We start from the raw sequence: 13,024 nt of genomic DNA on the forward strand, positions 1-13,024 counted from the left end.
GTAAATTTAGAAAAAAATAAAGAGTCTGTTAATTCATTGTTTAAAAAAAATACGATTAAGTTGATAAAAGTCTTATAAAACTTCGCAATTAATTTCTAAATGTGGAAAATAACACCGGAGAGACTGATACTGCCGCTGAGAAGCTTAGGACCAGTCATAAAAAATTGTCTGCTCCTAATGTAAGTGAATAAATTTTAAATTATCCAAACAACTGGTTTTTATTGCATCGTAGTAGTAATACACATTAATGATAAATTAACAATTAAAGCACCTACACCACCTCCTTAATTATTACAAAATTACAATATCCTGACATATTCTATGTTAATTGGGAGCAATATGGCAAATAATGTAATAAAGCTGTTTGAAAACTGACGTGTAGGAAAAAATGTCAGTGGTTTTTCATGGGATGTATGTCATTATTGACTGTTCGTAATAAACCTGTGACTCCTGTAATTTATTTGCTAACGGGACTGAAATGCTTTGCATTTAATTGCAATTCAGTCCCGTTAGAAAATATAATAATTCAGAATTTATACAAAAAAAAAAACAAAAAAAAAAGAACTAAAAGCACCGATTTTATGCACCAACCTGAGAACGATTCGATTCTGTGCATTCTCCACATCGCTAAAATTTATTATTCCAACCGGCCCATGGTAGCAAACATAATATCCCGTGCTTCAGCTAAAATACATACATATGGCTAGCATGTGTGATGAGTATGGGAAAAAAAAAAAAAAAACAACTGTCGGATTTATATTAGTCCGATTTTAATGAAATTTGGGAAAGGACATTTGAAATGTGCTAACGGACTGAAATGCTTTGTCATTTCAGTCCCGTTAAATTAGCAAAACACGCAGAAATAACCTATATTGCGTTATTCAAAACACGCAGAAACAGCCAAATAAAATTAAAATGCAATATAATATTGTATATTATACTGTTCATGACAGGGATGAGCAACCTACAGTCCTTTTTATACGGCCTATGACAACCTGTCAGATTGTTTTGGTTTAATTTTTATTGGCGCATTTTTTTAAGTCTTTATTTAAGTCCTATATTTAAGTCTTTATTAAAAGTTGATCTATGCCGGCGTACCGTCCGTAAAATTTAAAGTACTCCCTTGCATATCCATTTTTCAATTCCTACTATTAGTTCACACTCTCCCTATATATATTTATACATCTTGTTCAAATTTTCAATCGTTAATAAAATACTTTTTATTCATCCACTCAAGTTCAAATAAATTTTTTTAAACTTGTAGTGGATGACACTTGATGTTAATACAGTTTTTTCAAATATTAATTCATTAATTAAATTTAATTAATTAATTTTAGTTTTATATGGGAGAAATAAATTTCTCTTATATAAGATATTTAGCAGGATATAAATTTAGGAATAAATACCGTCAGTGGCGAAGCGTGTAGATCGCTGGAAAAAAATTTCTTGCGTGTAGATCGCTGGAAAAAAATTTCTTTTTCAGATTCTTTTTTAATTCTGGGTTCTAGTCTGAGTCAAGGAGGGAACAAAATGGAAAATGAAACATGTGAATAAAAATAATAGTCCAACACCATATATAGAAAGGAAAATGGAAAATTGCAAGGAAATTCGCTTTCTATTTTGCCATTTAATATTGTGATTCTGTCATATGTATATACATATTTATATTAATTGTAATTATTTAATAACAAGTAACTAAAATAAAATTTTTCTTTGTTGACCTAAGTAGGAATTGACTTTAAATTTTTTTTTTTATATTACTTGTTTTATATGCAGTTAAGAGTACTAACTAGTAACATTTACTTAGCACCTAGCACACATTCTCAAATTTCTTTAAATTTATGAAAATATTTTATTACCAAATTAAAGATAAATGTTATTATTATTAATCGACAATAATAATAAAAAACAATGATTTAAAATTTAAAAAATTAGAAATATCCTTATGGTGAATGCTTGAATTTCAGTTTACTAGCCCCACAGCAACTTATTTTGATGGAATGCATCGTATTATAAAACCTCTTGAGAGACAACATTCTATTTCTTGATGGATATCTGCATAAACAATGGCAAGGAGGTGGAATAAACACGCTAACTAAAATGGTTATGATATACTGAAGATGTCAGCTTTTCCAATACTGCAAGGAAAAGCAACGATTAGGAGAGGCTAGGCATCTCAGTCACTGCTACTCAACAACGATCGATCGGAAGGAGCACCAAAAACTACAGTTTCTGAAAACTGGACTGTATCCAAAGATGCATGAGTTATACTCCAATTATGGGCACACCTCCGGAGGAAGTAGCTTGCTTGAATCCATCCCGAATTACTGGGGAAAACAAACCTAACCTTTTTTCACTAAGCAAAAATGAAAGTCTATTAAAAAATCCCCACTTCTTTTGCTTGAATCCGTCCCGAATTTGGCCATGCTCGCAATGCGCTGACAAGGTGTACCCATAATCCTGAGTTCAGCCGATGAGTGTATGTTAAGAGTTGTGTTCAACATGGCATCAATAAAATTGTTCGAAAGTCGTTTTCAGTAGCGGAAAAATTACGAATTAATTTCATGAATGATTTTATTATATTATTATGTTAATACTACAGTTATATTTATAATATTCAAGATAGTTTAATATTTTTAAACATTTCATTCATCTTAATAGCATGCAAAAATAGATTGAAAATGCTAAAAAAAAAAAAAGCAAGCATAGTTACAAGTGTCCAAGTTTCCAATTTTTCCATAAATAATTGCTTTATAAGAACTACTAAGAAAAACCTAGAAAATCAACGTTATCTACTAAAACAATAAAAAAAACATGAAAATCAAATATAAAATTGGGGGAGGGGGAGAAGACATAATACTCTTTAAAGCTGGATCCTTATAATTATGGGCTATATCGGAAGTTTAATTAAAATAGCAGATTACTCTTTCAAAACAAATACTATCACAAAAAAAGGAGATTATTTGTTTAAAATAATATAATACCGGTGAAATAGCAAAGTTTGTTTTGTCCTCTGCATTAACACCACTCTCACTAAGTAAATGGATCAAATGGCCGCCGCCGCAAAATAAATAAATAAAAATAAAAAGATTAAAAGTAAGGTAGTCCCAACTCCATATTATTTAATATTATCAAATAATTATTCAATTTTATTTTTATAATTTATCTTAATAATTAATTAATAAAAATTAATAATAACTAATTTCATTTCTTCGATTATTAATAAAATAAAATCAAAATTTCATATAATATAAAGTTAATAATAATTATTATTATTATTAATTCTGTTCCCCTGCAATCAAATACGATATATTTTACGTCAGAAGATATGATATATCTTCTGATGCTTATTTTCTGATATTCTTTAAGATGAAGGGGAAATTTGGTAATCGTATTCTGGACTTTATGGCCACGGAAACCTTTTACCTTTAAAAATAGTAATAACAGCAATACTTCTGTAAAATCAAATAAAAAAAATTAATGATTGATATGAACAGTATATCTGACGTAGCCGAGTGGTAAATAGGCTTAATATTTGTATTCATTGATTTACTGTAAACTCTACTAACCTGGGGATCGTGCCGGAGTATAAACAAGAAAAACCTCTGGGAACAAATTTGCAGAATGCCGGGATTCCACGGACTTTTAGGATAACTTAATTTGTATTCAAATACTGTTAATATATCTCAAATATCCTAATCGCAGACTTTTTTTTTTTTTTTTCGTTATCTATCCCTTTCATGAGAAACTAAAACAAACAAAAATAAAAAAAATTCATAAACCCCAGTTGAAATACCTATATATCTAGAGTACTTCATATAAATCATGCTACAATATCTATCCTCAAATTTAAATTTCGCATCCAGTGCGCGTTACTACAACTGGATTTTTACTTTAAAGTACAGTAATTAGAACACGCACATGCATAATCTAATTTATACAAGCTTACTTGAATATCGTAGCGAATGGCTATGTCCAGAATTTCTACACTCCTGTCCTCTGTCACCAACGTGCTTATAATATTCCTTAAAAACTGGAGCGGAAAGTACAACTTCTGTTGCTTACAGCCATAGAGCGGCAGCCATGTTATAGCAGTGCCTGGCGGTAAATTGAAATGTCGTTAGGAAGCATAAGTAGTCATAATGAATACTGGGAAGATATAAACACTTCACTTAAAACATCCAGCATAATTTCTTAATCGAAAGGGGTCATATGCACCAATAACACAATTATCTGATCTGTAAAACTGTCACTCTAAGATAAACACTACTACCAATTCCCACACACGAAAGCACATTGATAATACTCCTCTTTCTTCCTAATTGCGCATGCCTCGTTAGCATAGTAACAGCACGAATAAGAATCTAATCACGTGTTTTTCACACGAAGGTGACTTTGAAATGAAAATTACAAACACCTAATAAAATCGTAATCTTAGTTAGTAAAATACTGAAATTTTTAAGAAGTGTTAAGTCCAAATACAAACTGTTTTTTTTTTAGCAGAAACAGCGTGCACGTTATATGTTTTACTAATGTTTGGCAAAATCGAATTATGTATTGTATTATGCAAAAGAGGGATATAAATTTACATGAATTAAGAGCAACGATAACTGATGTTCATAATGGACATGGTTATTTTATTTTTATTTTATTTCATTTACTTATTTTATCTTTAATTTTTCTGATTATTATTATTTTATTTTTTTTTACTTTAAATTTTTTATTTCTTTAACTTTTAATTCCTTTTATTTTTATAATTTTTTATTAATTTACTGTTTTATTTTTATTTTCTTTGCTCATATTTTGAATGGTTTGGACATTCAACACGTGACACTCGAGGTTTGCTGCGGTTCGCACTCAGTTGTAGCTCGCCTCCTCGCGGCGTAGACGGGTATCAGGACGCACCTCCCTAGTGCTTGTTGCTTGCTGATAGCAAAGCAGCCAGAAACAACATAACAAATACATACATGGCACAAACATAGCATTTACACAAATTTCTGGCCTTTCTGCAGAGTTTTTGTAACATCGCAGTGTACCACGGAGGAGTTAAACTAGCGTTTGGGAGCCACCTTACATAAGATACTATACATGTCACATACATGACAAAGGTCCCACGAGCGACCGCGAAACTGACTCTCACTGAACTTTGTCTTTCACTGAGCTATATCAGAGCTCTGACCTGCACCCACTCTCAAGTGACAACCGGATGTGGGGGGGGCACCAGTATGAGGAAAAATAACCTCCCAGGCGTCACCTACCACAATACGTCCACACAGATGAAGATGACTCCACCTATAAATGGAAAATGGGTGAGACTGCACCTCAAGTGCAACCAAAGCCTATACGGCCCTGACCACACCGGACGGGAATCTGGCCCATGAGTGACTCCCAAATTCTGGTGATCCGGATAGGAATTACATAACGGCAAAAGAGAAAAGCAGCGTTGCTGTATGGCCAAATTGGTTTTTCCTTACCACGCTCCCTTGTGCGGGGGGAGAGAGTTTCCGCAATCACCTCCCTCCCCCGCTGCCTCCCCGTTCATCGCCTTTGATGAACGGGGAGACCAGATTGTCAGTGAGGCATGGGCCCGCCTCACTGACAATTGGGGCCGCCTTCTCTGTCGTCCCCATACTCCTGCCTTTCACCCCCCCCCCCCCCACTCTATCTATACGCCAACGCACGTCCGTCACTGTGAAACTCTGTCTAACAATCTCTAAATTAAATTAAGTACGCAAACTTTTAGGCCTTACAAAATCTGGTGTCTACCCTACGATGCTTTTTTTAAAAGGCCCTAGTCACTGAAATCTCAGGAAACTAGGTGGCAGGGCCTGCCAGAGTAAAATATAGAGCTCCTGGGCATCTGGTCTGCTCCACAGGAAGTGTGGGCAACGTTGGGCCCCAGCAGGGGTCCAGGGGCTAAATGGCCAGAAGAACAACGATACATAACACCACACTCACAAAATCCATACACCTTTAAATCTCTGGTCTTTGCAGTGAACTGTTACACCCACAATGAAAGCAACGCGGAGATGGCGAAAACCCCTTGTGCCATCATACACGAATACACTTTACATTTACACGTATTTACCATTGTGGCCAACGTTCCAGGTGATTCCGTCGTGATACTATTATCGGCGTGATATAAACTGAAAGGACAGAATTTATGGGACACCTTGGCAACGCGACGCTGTCACCCCTCTCGCTAGTGGACGAACCTCCGCTTGGCAGGTATACAGGTACACTGCATCACTGCATTCACGTAGACAGACAGTAATTCGATGTCAATATGGATAAACGTCTTGAATTAACCGACTTTGAAAGAGGGATGACAGTGAGTGCCCGATGCATGGGTCACTCTATCGCGGTGGTGGTACAGAAACTGCACTATTCCCTTTCGACGGGAATACGCCATTTCCGGAATAACATCTCATCGTGGACAGCGCGCTGTGGGCGGAGAAAGGTGGTGGAACGAGGGAGGTGCCAGAAATCTCTCCACCAAGACCATCAGGCGATCATTAGCTGCAATAGGTTATGAGAGCCGCTGACCCACCAGAGTCCCGTCGCTAACACCACGACACAGGACTCTACGCCTCAACTGAGCGAAAGAAATAACTTCGGCACTGTACCTTGGATGATTGGAGACGGGTCTCCTGGGCCGATGAGTCCCATTTCCAATTATTTTGAGCGTACTGGAGGGCGCGTATCTGGCGGAAACCACACGAAGCTGTGCACCCGTCATGTCAACAAGGAACTGTTCAGGCAAGTGGACGGTCGGTAATAGTCTGGGATGTGTTCAACTATCACACATTGGAACCTCTGGTACGTCTAGATGCATTTCTGAATGGTCCACGTTACGTGTCCCTCCTTGCAGACCATCTGCATCCCTTCATGGTCATCGTGCACCCACAGGGCAGTGGACTCTTCCAGCGGGAAAATTCGCCTCCCACAGAGCTGTGGTGACTAGAACATGATTCGAAGAGCATTCCGTAGATTTTACCACCATGGAATGGTCTCCCCGTTCACTGGACATGAACCCTGTGGAGCATCTTTAGGATGCTGTGGAAAGATCCGTTTGAGCTTTGGATCCTCCACCAAGGAATACGACGAAATTATGGATAGCGGTGCAGCAAGTGTGGATGGAAATACCTGTGGAACGCTTTCGTGAACTAGTGGACACAATGCTTCGCCATGTGACTGCCATTATCGGGGAGAAAGGTGGGCCTACCCGTTACTAGTCCATATCCTAAGATCTTAATCGAATGGAGCATGCCTGGGATCCTCTAAGTAGCAAGTTTCAGGGCAATACAACCCTTCCCAGAAACCTTACTGTTCTTGGGTTGGCGCTTACGTAAAAATGAGAAATGATACTTCCAGAATTTAACTGCGTATTTCTCAGAGCATATGATAAGTCTACACGAAACCCCCATGGAGATCACGCGGATCACTAGGGTACATTTACATTGATTATCAAAGGATGCGTCATTTGGCCGCTTATGTACTCGTATGTATAACTGTAATTTCAGAATTTCAGATCTTTATCCAATATTAAAGCAGAGGGGCAATCAAAACGAATAATTCACCAACTTTTTGACATAATCAGAAAGAAAATTTTATTTATTTATGTTGTTATGTTCCTTAAATTTTGAGCACTAGTGTGTGTATATACATTTATATTTATTCGGTAATTTTAAAATTCTTTTAAAATTAAAGTGGTTTTCTTTTTTTATGCAGGAACCTTCTTCTGCAGAAGCAGCACACCAAGAAATACAAGCAGTATCAGCCGGCAGACCAAACCTTGGGTTGTTTTCCAGAAATCGACCCTTCTTTATTGTTGTAACTTCATCACTTCACGCAGATGATGAGGATTAAATAATTTAATTAATGCTCCTTTTGCCCGTTTCAAGGACATCCAGTCTCAGGAACCTCGTCTACTCGACTCAGGAGTATAGACATTGCTGAACTCGATACCAACAAACACATATGAACCAACTGTGAAGTAATCGTGCTTTTATTTTAACAAACAGGCCTAATAATAATGACTGTCTGGTTTATTAACATGTTTCTGCAATGAATAAAATGCTTCTGGCCTTACACAGACAACTCATCAAGAAATGTAACTTGTCTATGTAATAAGGTACCAAGGTGTTAAATGTTGGTTTTTTTTTTTTTTTTTTTGAAGCCAGTTGCGCAAAATCTTTAAAGCCTTGTGTTTTTCACTCTGAATTTTGTCATTTAATTTCTTGATTAATTTAAATTTGTGGTTATTTTTTCTAAAACTGTCTTAATCATGCGAAGACTGCCTTTACCAGCCTTTCATAGTGAGTACTTTTAAAACTCATAAAAAACAACTGACAATAGCCATAGTAAAACTATTTATTTTTTTCGAATTATGGTGCTCAAGTTTCATTTTCTCCTGCAAATTCGTGTCCAGAATTGTACTGTTTCCGATTTAAAACGTGTATAGTGACTTATGTATTGTTGATAACAATCTAGTAAAAATGTCATATTTTGTGAAAACGTTTTTCTATATAAATTTTTGAACAGTGTACTGCGAAAACACCGTTTACAGGATAACTGATAGTGATCTACCCGATTTCAAAAATTTTAGTGACAAAATCAGCGCCAAAAAAATAACGCAAAAGGTTTTTTGTTTAACTAATAAAGTTCGACAGCTTTGTTTCATATGGGAAGTGCTGCTGTATATCTAACTTTAAGATGGCGTTCCAACCTGGAAAAGTGTTTTATGTTATTCACATTTCAAATATCGAAACTGTTGACCAATGAACAACGACAATTTCATAAGTAAGAGAAACAATCAAGTGGGCACTCTAAAAAGCTATCATTAAAACAGATAGCCATCCACGAAAGCTGGTTGCATTAGCAAGGGGAAAAGCAAAGGAGATAGCCTGCAACTGCTTCATAAACAACTGGTCTTATTCCTGTTTTATTTGTGATTCCCTCCTCCCCTAAAAAATTTGCGTATTGTGCCAGTCGTAAACTGCATATATTTCAAACACAAATGTTTAAAGGATATGCAGTTTATGACTGTGGAAAGTTCTGACAAAACGTTTCGATCTTAGTTTTTGCAGACTGCAACTGCAGCAAAACAACCGTAGACAGGAGAAATGTTATCACTTTTGCGGTCCGATGACGGACTTGCTAATATTACCTATCTACAGTTTATTATAGTGATGCGACAACATTCATTCTATTTTTCTAAAAAGGTTAACAGACTCTCAGTTCTGAAAATTTATATACTTACATCGAATACGATCATATTCCTTATTCGTGTGCTGAGGGCCGTCTAGAGCCAGCATTGGCCGCAAAATAAACAGCCTCACCAAGCAGATCCCCAGACAGCTCACCTGCATACTCTCCCGTCCCCTCTCGAAGTCTCCTGCCCGTACTCTCTGTATTTTGGCTAGGGTCGATGCTTCGGCTGTCAGAGAATAAACCAGATTATTTCTTCTCTCTAAAGAAGAATGGTAAACCACCACATCTTCATGACGCAATTACATTCTTACATCAGATTCTCTCTAATTATACGTAAGACTAATTCGTTTGCCACTTCTTTACATGAGTTTATTCCTTATAAAAAAATAAGATATCTCTGTGTATATTTCGAATCAAGTTTTTAATCAGACAGGCTCGCATCCCTAGGGAAGGTGAGGTGGGGCAGCCAAGGAAAGCAAGATTTCTCAAAATATACCAACTTATACTTTTTTGCTTCACCTGCTACTTTTTATTGTAATGGGCAGAAGGTGCTTTAAACAAAACGTTCTTCAGAAAATTAAATTGTTTTAAGAAATATTTCATTTACAAATTTTGAAAGTAGAATACGGGAGGTGAGTTTGCAGAGCAAAATTGAAGGGGAATATGGCAACACAAAAAAGATTAAAAAGCCATTTCAGCGACATATATTATAAAATGAATCGAAATAAAATGAATATTAACGTCATCAGCGACTAATCATGTTTATGTTTGAGTTCTAGTAACGCAATACCAAACTATAAATTATGAGTCCTCCTCCGGAAGATCTATGAACCCCTCATCTATTTTGCACTATTTAACAACTATGCCAAATCAAAAACGTCGGGACCAGAAGAATATTTGCCCTCCCCACCCCATCGAACCTAGCGGTATAGCAGTTTCGTTAAGGCAATGACGGCCGTACATAGCTCTAGAGAGTGAGGTGACAGAGGCAAGCCAGCTTGTATCAGGGGACAGCATACCGATCCAACAGCGAGAATCACGGTATGAAGAGTCATCATTTACAAGAGCCGTTCATCTCTGGTCATTGTTATGACGCATTGATCGCAAGGCGTTATGTTCACACTAGCGCTTAAGCCCTTTCAGTGTTCCGTCCCAAACGAAAATTATAGAAAAAAGAAAATTTTCTAAGAAAATCAAAGAAAATGTTCTAAGAAAATCAAAGAAAATGTTCTAAGAAAATCAAAGAAAATATTCTAGCAGGTGCAATGCCCGCCCACAGAGGCCTCTCACATCACGATAGCGCCTGTATAATGATGACGTGATTCCTTGGCGGCCTGCACGTTCAGTAGATCTGTCGCCCACCGAACATATTTAGGTTACGAAAGGGCGTTCAGTGACCTTTACTCTCTCAGTCTCCAATCACTCTTGTCCACTTCACAGAAAAAGTGAAGGAAACATGACAAGAAATTTATTTTATATATAAATTTATTCTTAAAGTTGCTTATATAAATATAATTTTGTTTTATATAATTTTTAGACATATAATATTATTATTGTCATTATCATTGACCTATGATTCCATGGACCCTCAATCGGGATGCATTAAAGCATATTTATTTATTTATTTATTATACTAGGCGTTCCCTGCCAAAAACTGGCATTCCTGCCATATCATAAAATACCGTACTTGGAGACATAGATACATGAATCCACTTATAAAATATACATAAATACATATATTTAAAACACAGATTCAGTTAGTCTAGTCCAGTAAAAGACGCTCAGGTACTATAACCCCATCAGATAGAAAGCTCACTAAAACGCCATCAGACCATCAATTATAAAAAGTGCACATTAAAGAAGTTTAGACTTAAAGAAGATGCCACCAGAAAGAAGAATCCCCTTTGGCTGAAGGAGATGCTGGGCTTCTTAACATGAAGAGATGACAATACTGGACAAGGAATGGGAAGAAGCATATGTAAAATTCTGAGCTATGAATCATGACTTTGGATCCACTCTATTCATTGTTAGTAGGCGGTGGGGTATGTTAAATTCCAAAGAAACTAAGGTTATGAGTAGTTAATATATTGTGTTATGTCTGTAATTGCAAATAGTTTTTGGTCAGTTTGCTATTTGCCGGAAGAAAAAACCGAATTTCCGGAATAACAAACCATACGACCCTCGCCCGAGACCGACGAACTCAGCCTTTATGTAAAAAAAAAAAAAAAAAAGAAAAAAAAAAAAAAAAGCCTATAAAAATTCCTCGTGTCAATGGTAGGATTGAAACTCTGGTCTTTTCCATCCAGCGTGGGAGGGAAGACGGTGATCGAATCCAGATTTATACCCGCGATTGCTTGTTCGAAACATTAAAAAAAAAAAAAAAAAAAAAATCTAAATTTCATCATTTTACACAATGACGTCAGTTTTTATTTTTTGCTGTCCAAAGATGCCGTACTTAAAATCTACATAATTAAATAAATAACCAGTGAAAGTGGTTGCATATTTAATTATAAGAGCTAGAAATTAAGTATTTAATATTTAATGTTTGGCTCCTATGAATTACAAGGGGGACAAAATAACGGAAACGCCTGTAATAAGAGTTACAGGTATGCACCAATATGGTGTTGAGCCACCCTTTGCTTTTAAAACAGCTTGTACTCTACTTGGAATAGATTCAGATAAATTCTGAACTGTCTTAAAGAGGAACAGTGGACCACTTTTCATGGAGGAACGTTTCAAACTCTCGAGTGATGAAGGAATCTGCTTCTCAGTCTCCTCTACAAATATGCACATAATGGCTCAATAAACTAAGTCTAGTGATTGTGCAAGCCGTAGAAGATGCTTAGCCTTCGTTTCATGCTCCTCAAACCACGACTAGACACGTTTTATTGTGTATTGGAGCATTATCATCTTGAAACACAGCATCATTTGTGAGAAATAATGTTTGCACCATGGGATGCACCTAGTCACTCAGAATATCAAGGTAATTAGTGGCAGTAATTCGACCGTTTAGGATGATGACAGGACCTAAAGAATACCAAGATATTGCTGCGCAAATCATTGTTGGTCCTCTTCCGTGTTGACGGTTGGCACAAGATCGTCAGGATGATGCGCTTCTTTTGACATTCGCCAAGCAACTCTAACTGATTGATTTTGGAAAAAGTATGAATAATGATTAGTCTGAAATATGACACGTTTCCGATCATCAAATGTTCAGTTTTTTGCTCCTTACATCACTGCATCTTCTTTGTGGCATTACCATCAGTAACCAGTGGCTTAGCAATAGCCGTTCTGCCATAAATTTCAGCTTTATGGAGTTCTCTGGATTGCTGAGACTCACACTAAGTTCAGAAATTATTTTTGAGTCATTAGTTTCATGTTTTCGAGCTAAAATCCTTTTCGGTGTCCGGCAGTCTCTTGTAGTTAGCTTCAATTTTCTGCCACGATTCGTCCTATTAGATTTTGTTTTTCCATACTTGGTGAACTCAGACATCTCTTTCGGTACAACTACTCCGGATAGAACAAACAAATCGGCAGTTTTAGTCATATATCTTTTTATATCACCTTTCCATAATCATCAGTTTTTATCGACTTTCCTTCCAGTACTACTGCAAGAAACAAAAAAAAAAAAAAAAACGTCTCTGCATGTCCACAAATACGCCATACAGCCATTAAAATAACTACTACTTACTATCGGATGTTTCCATTATTTTTTCCACCCCCTGTAATAACAAGCAAAGATAATATATATTCATTACCTCACAATATGTACTGTTGTCAGGTCACTGCCCAATAAAGATTTGCCGCTTAC

General features: G+C 36.4%; 1 protein-coding gene across 1 annotated transcript in view; it reads left to right on the forward strand.

The window, feature by feature from the left end:
• The window catches only part of LOC150084518 (insulin-like), an 82,085-nt gene extending 73,993 nt beyond the window's left edge, over positions 1 to 8,092 (forward strand). The window contains exon 4 of the mRNA XM_090375270.1: positions 7,732 to 8,092. Coding sequence (XP_090231396.1) covers positions 7,732 to 7,869 — 138 coding nt within the window. The 3' untranslated portion in view covers positions 7,870 to 8,092. The remainder of the gene's footprint in view (positions 1 to 7,731) is intronic.
• Positions 8,093 to 13,024: the final 4,932 nt, after the last annotated feature.

Source organism: Mastigoproctus giganteus, chromosome 6 (genome assembly GCF_048544385.1).
Source record: "Mastigoproctus giganteus isolate SK-2022 chromosome 6, ASM4854438v1, whole genome shotgun sequence".
Lineage (NCBI taxonomy): Eukaryota > Metazoa > Arthropoda > Arachnida > Uropygi > Thelyphonidae > Mastigoproctus > Mastigoproctus giganteus.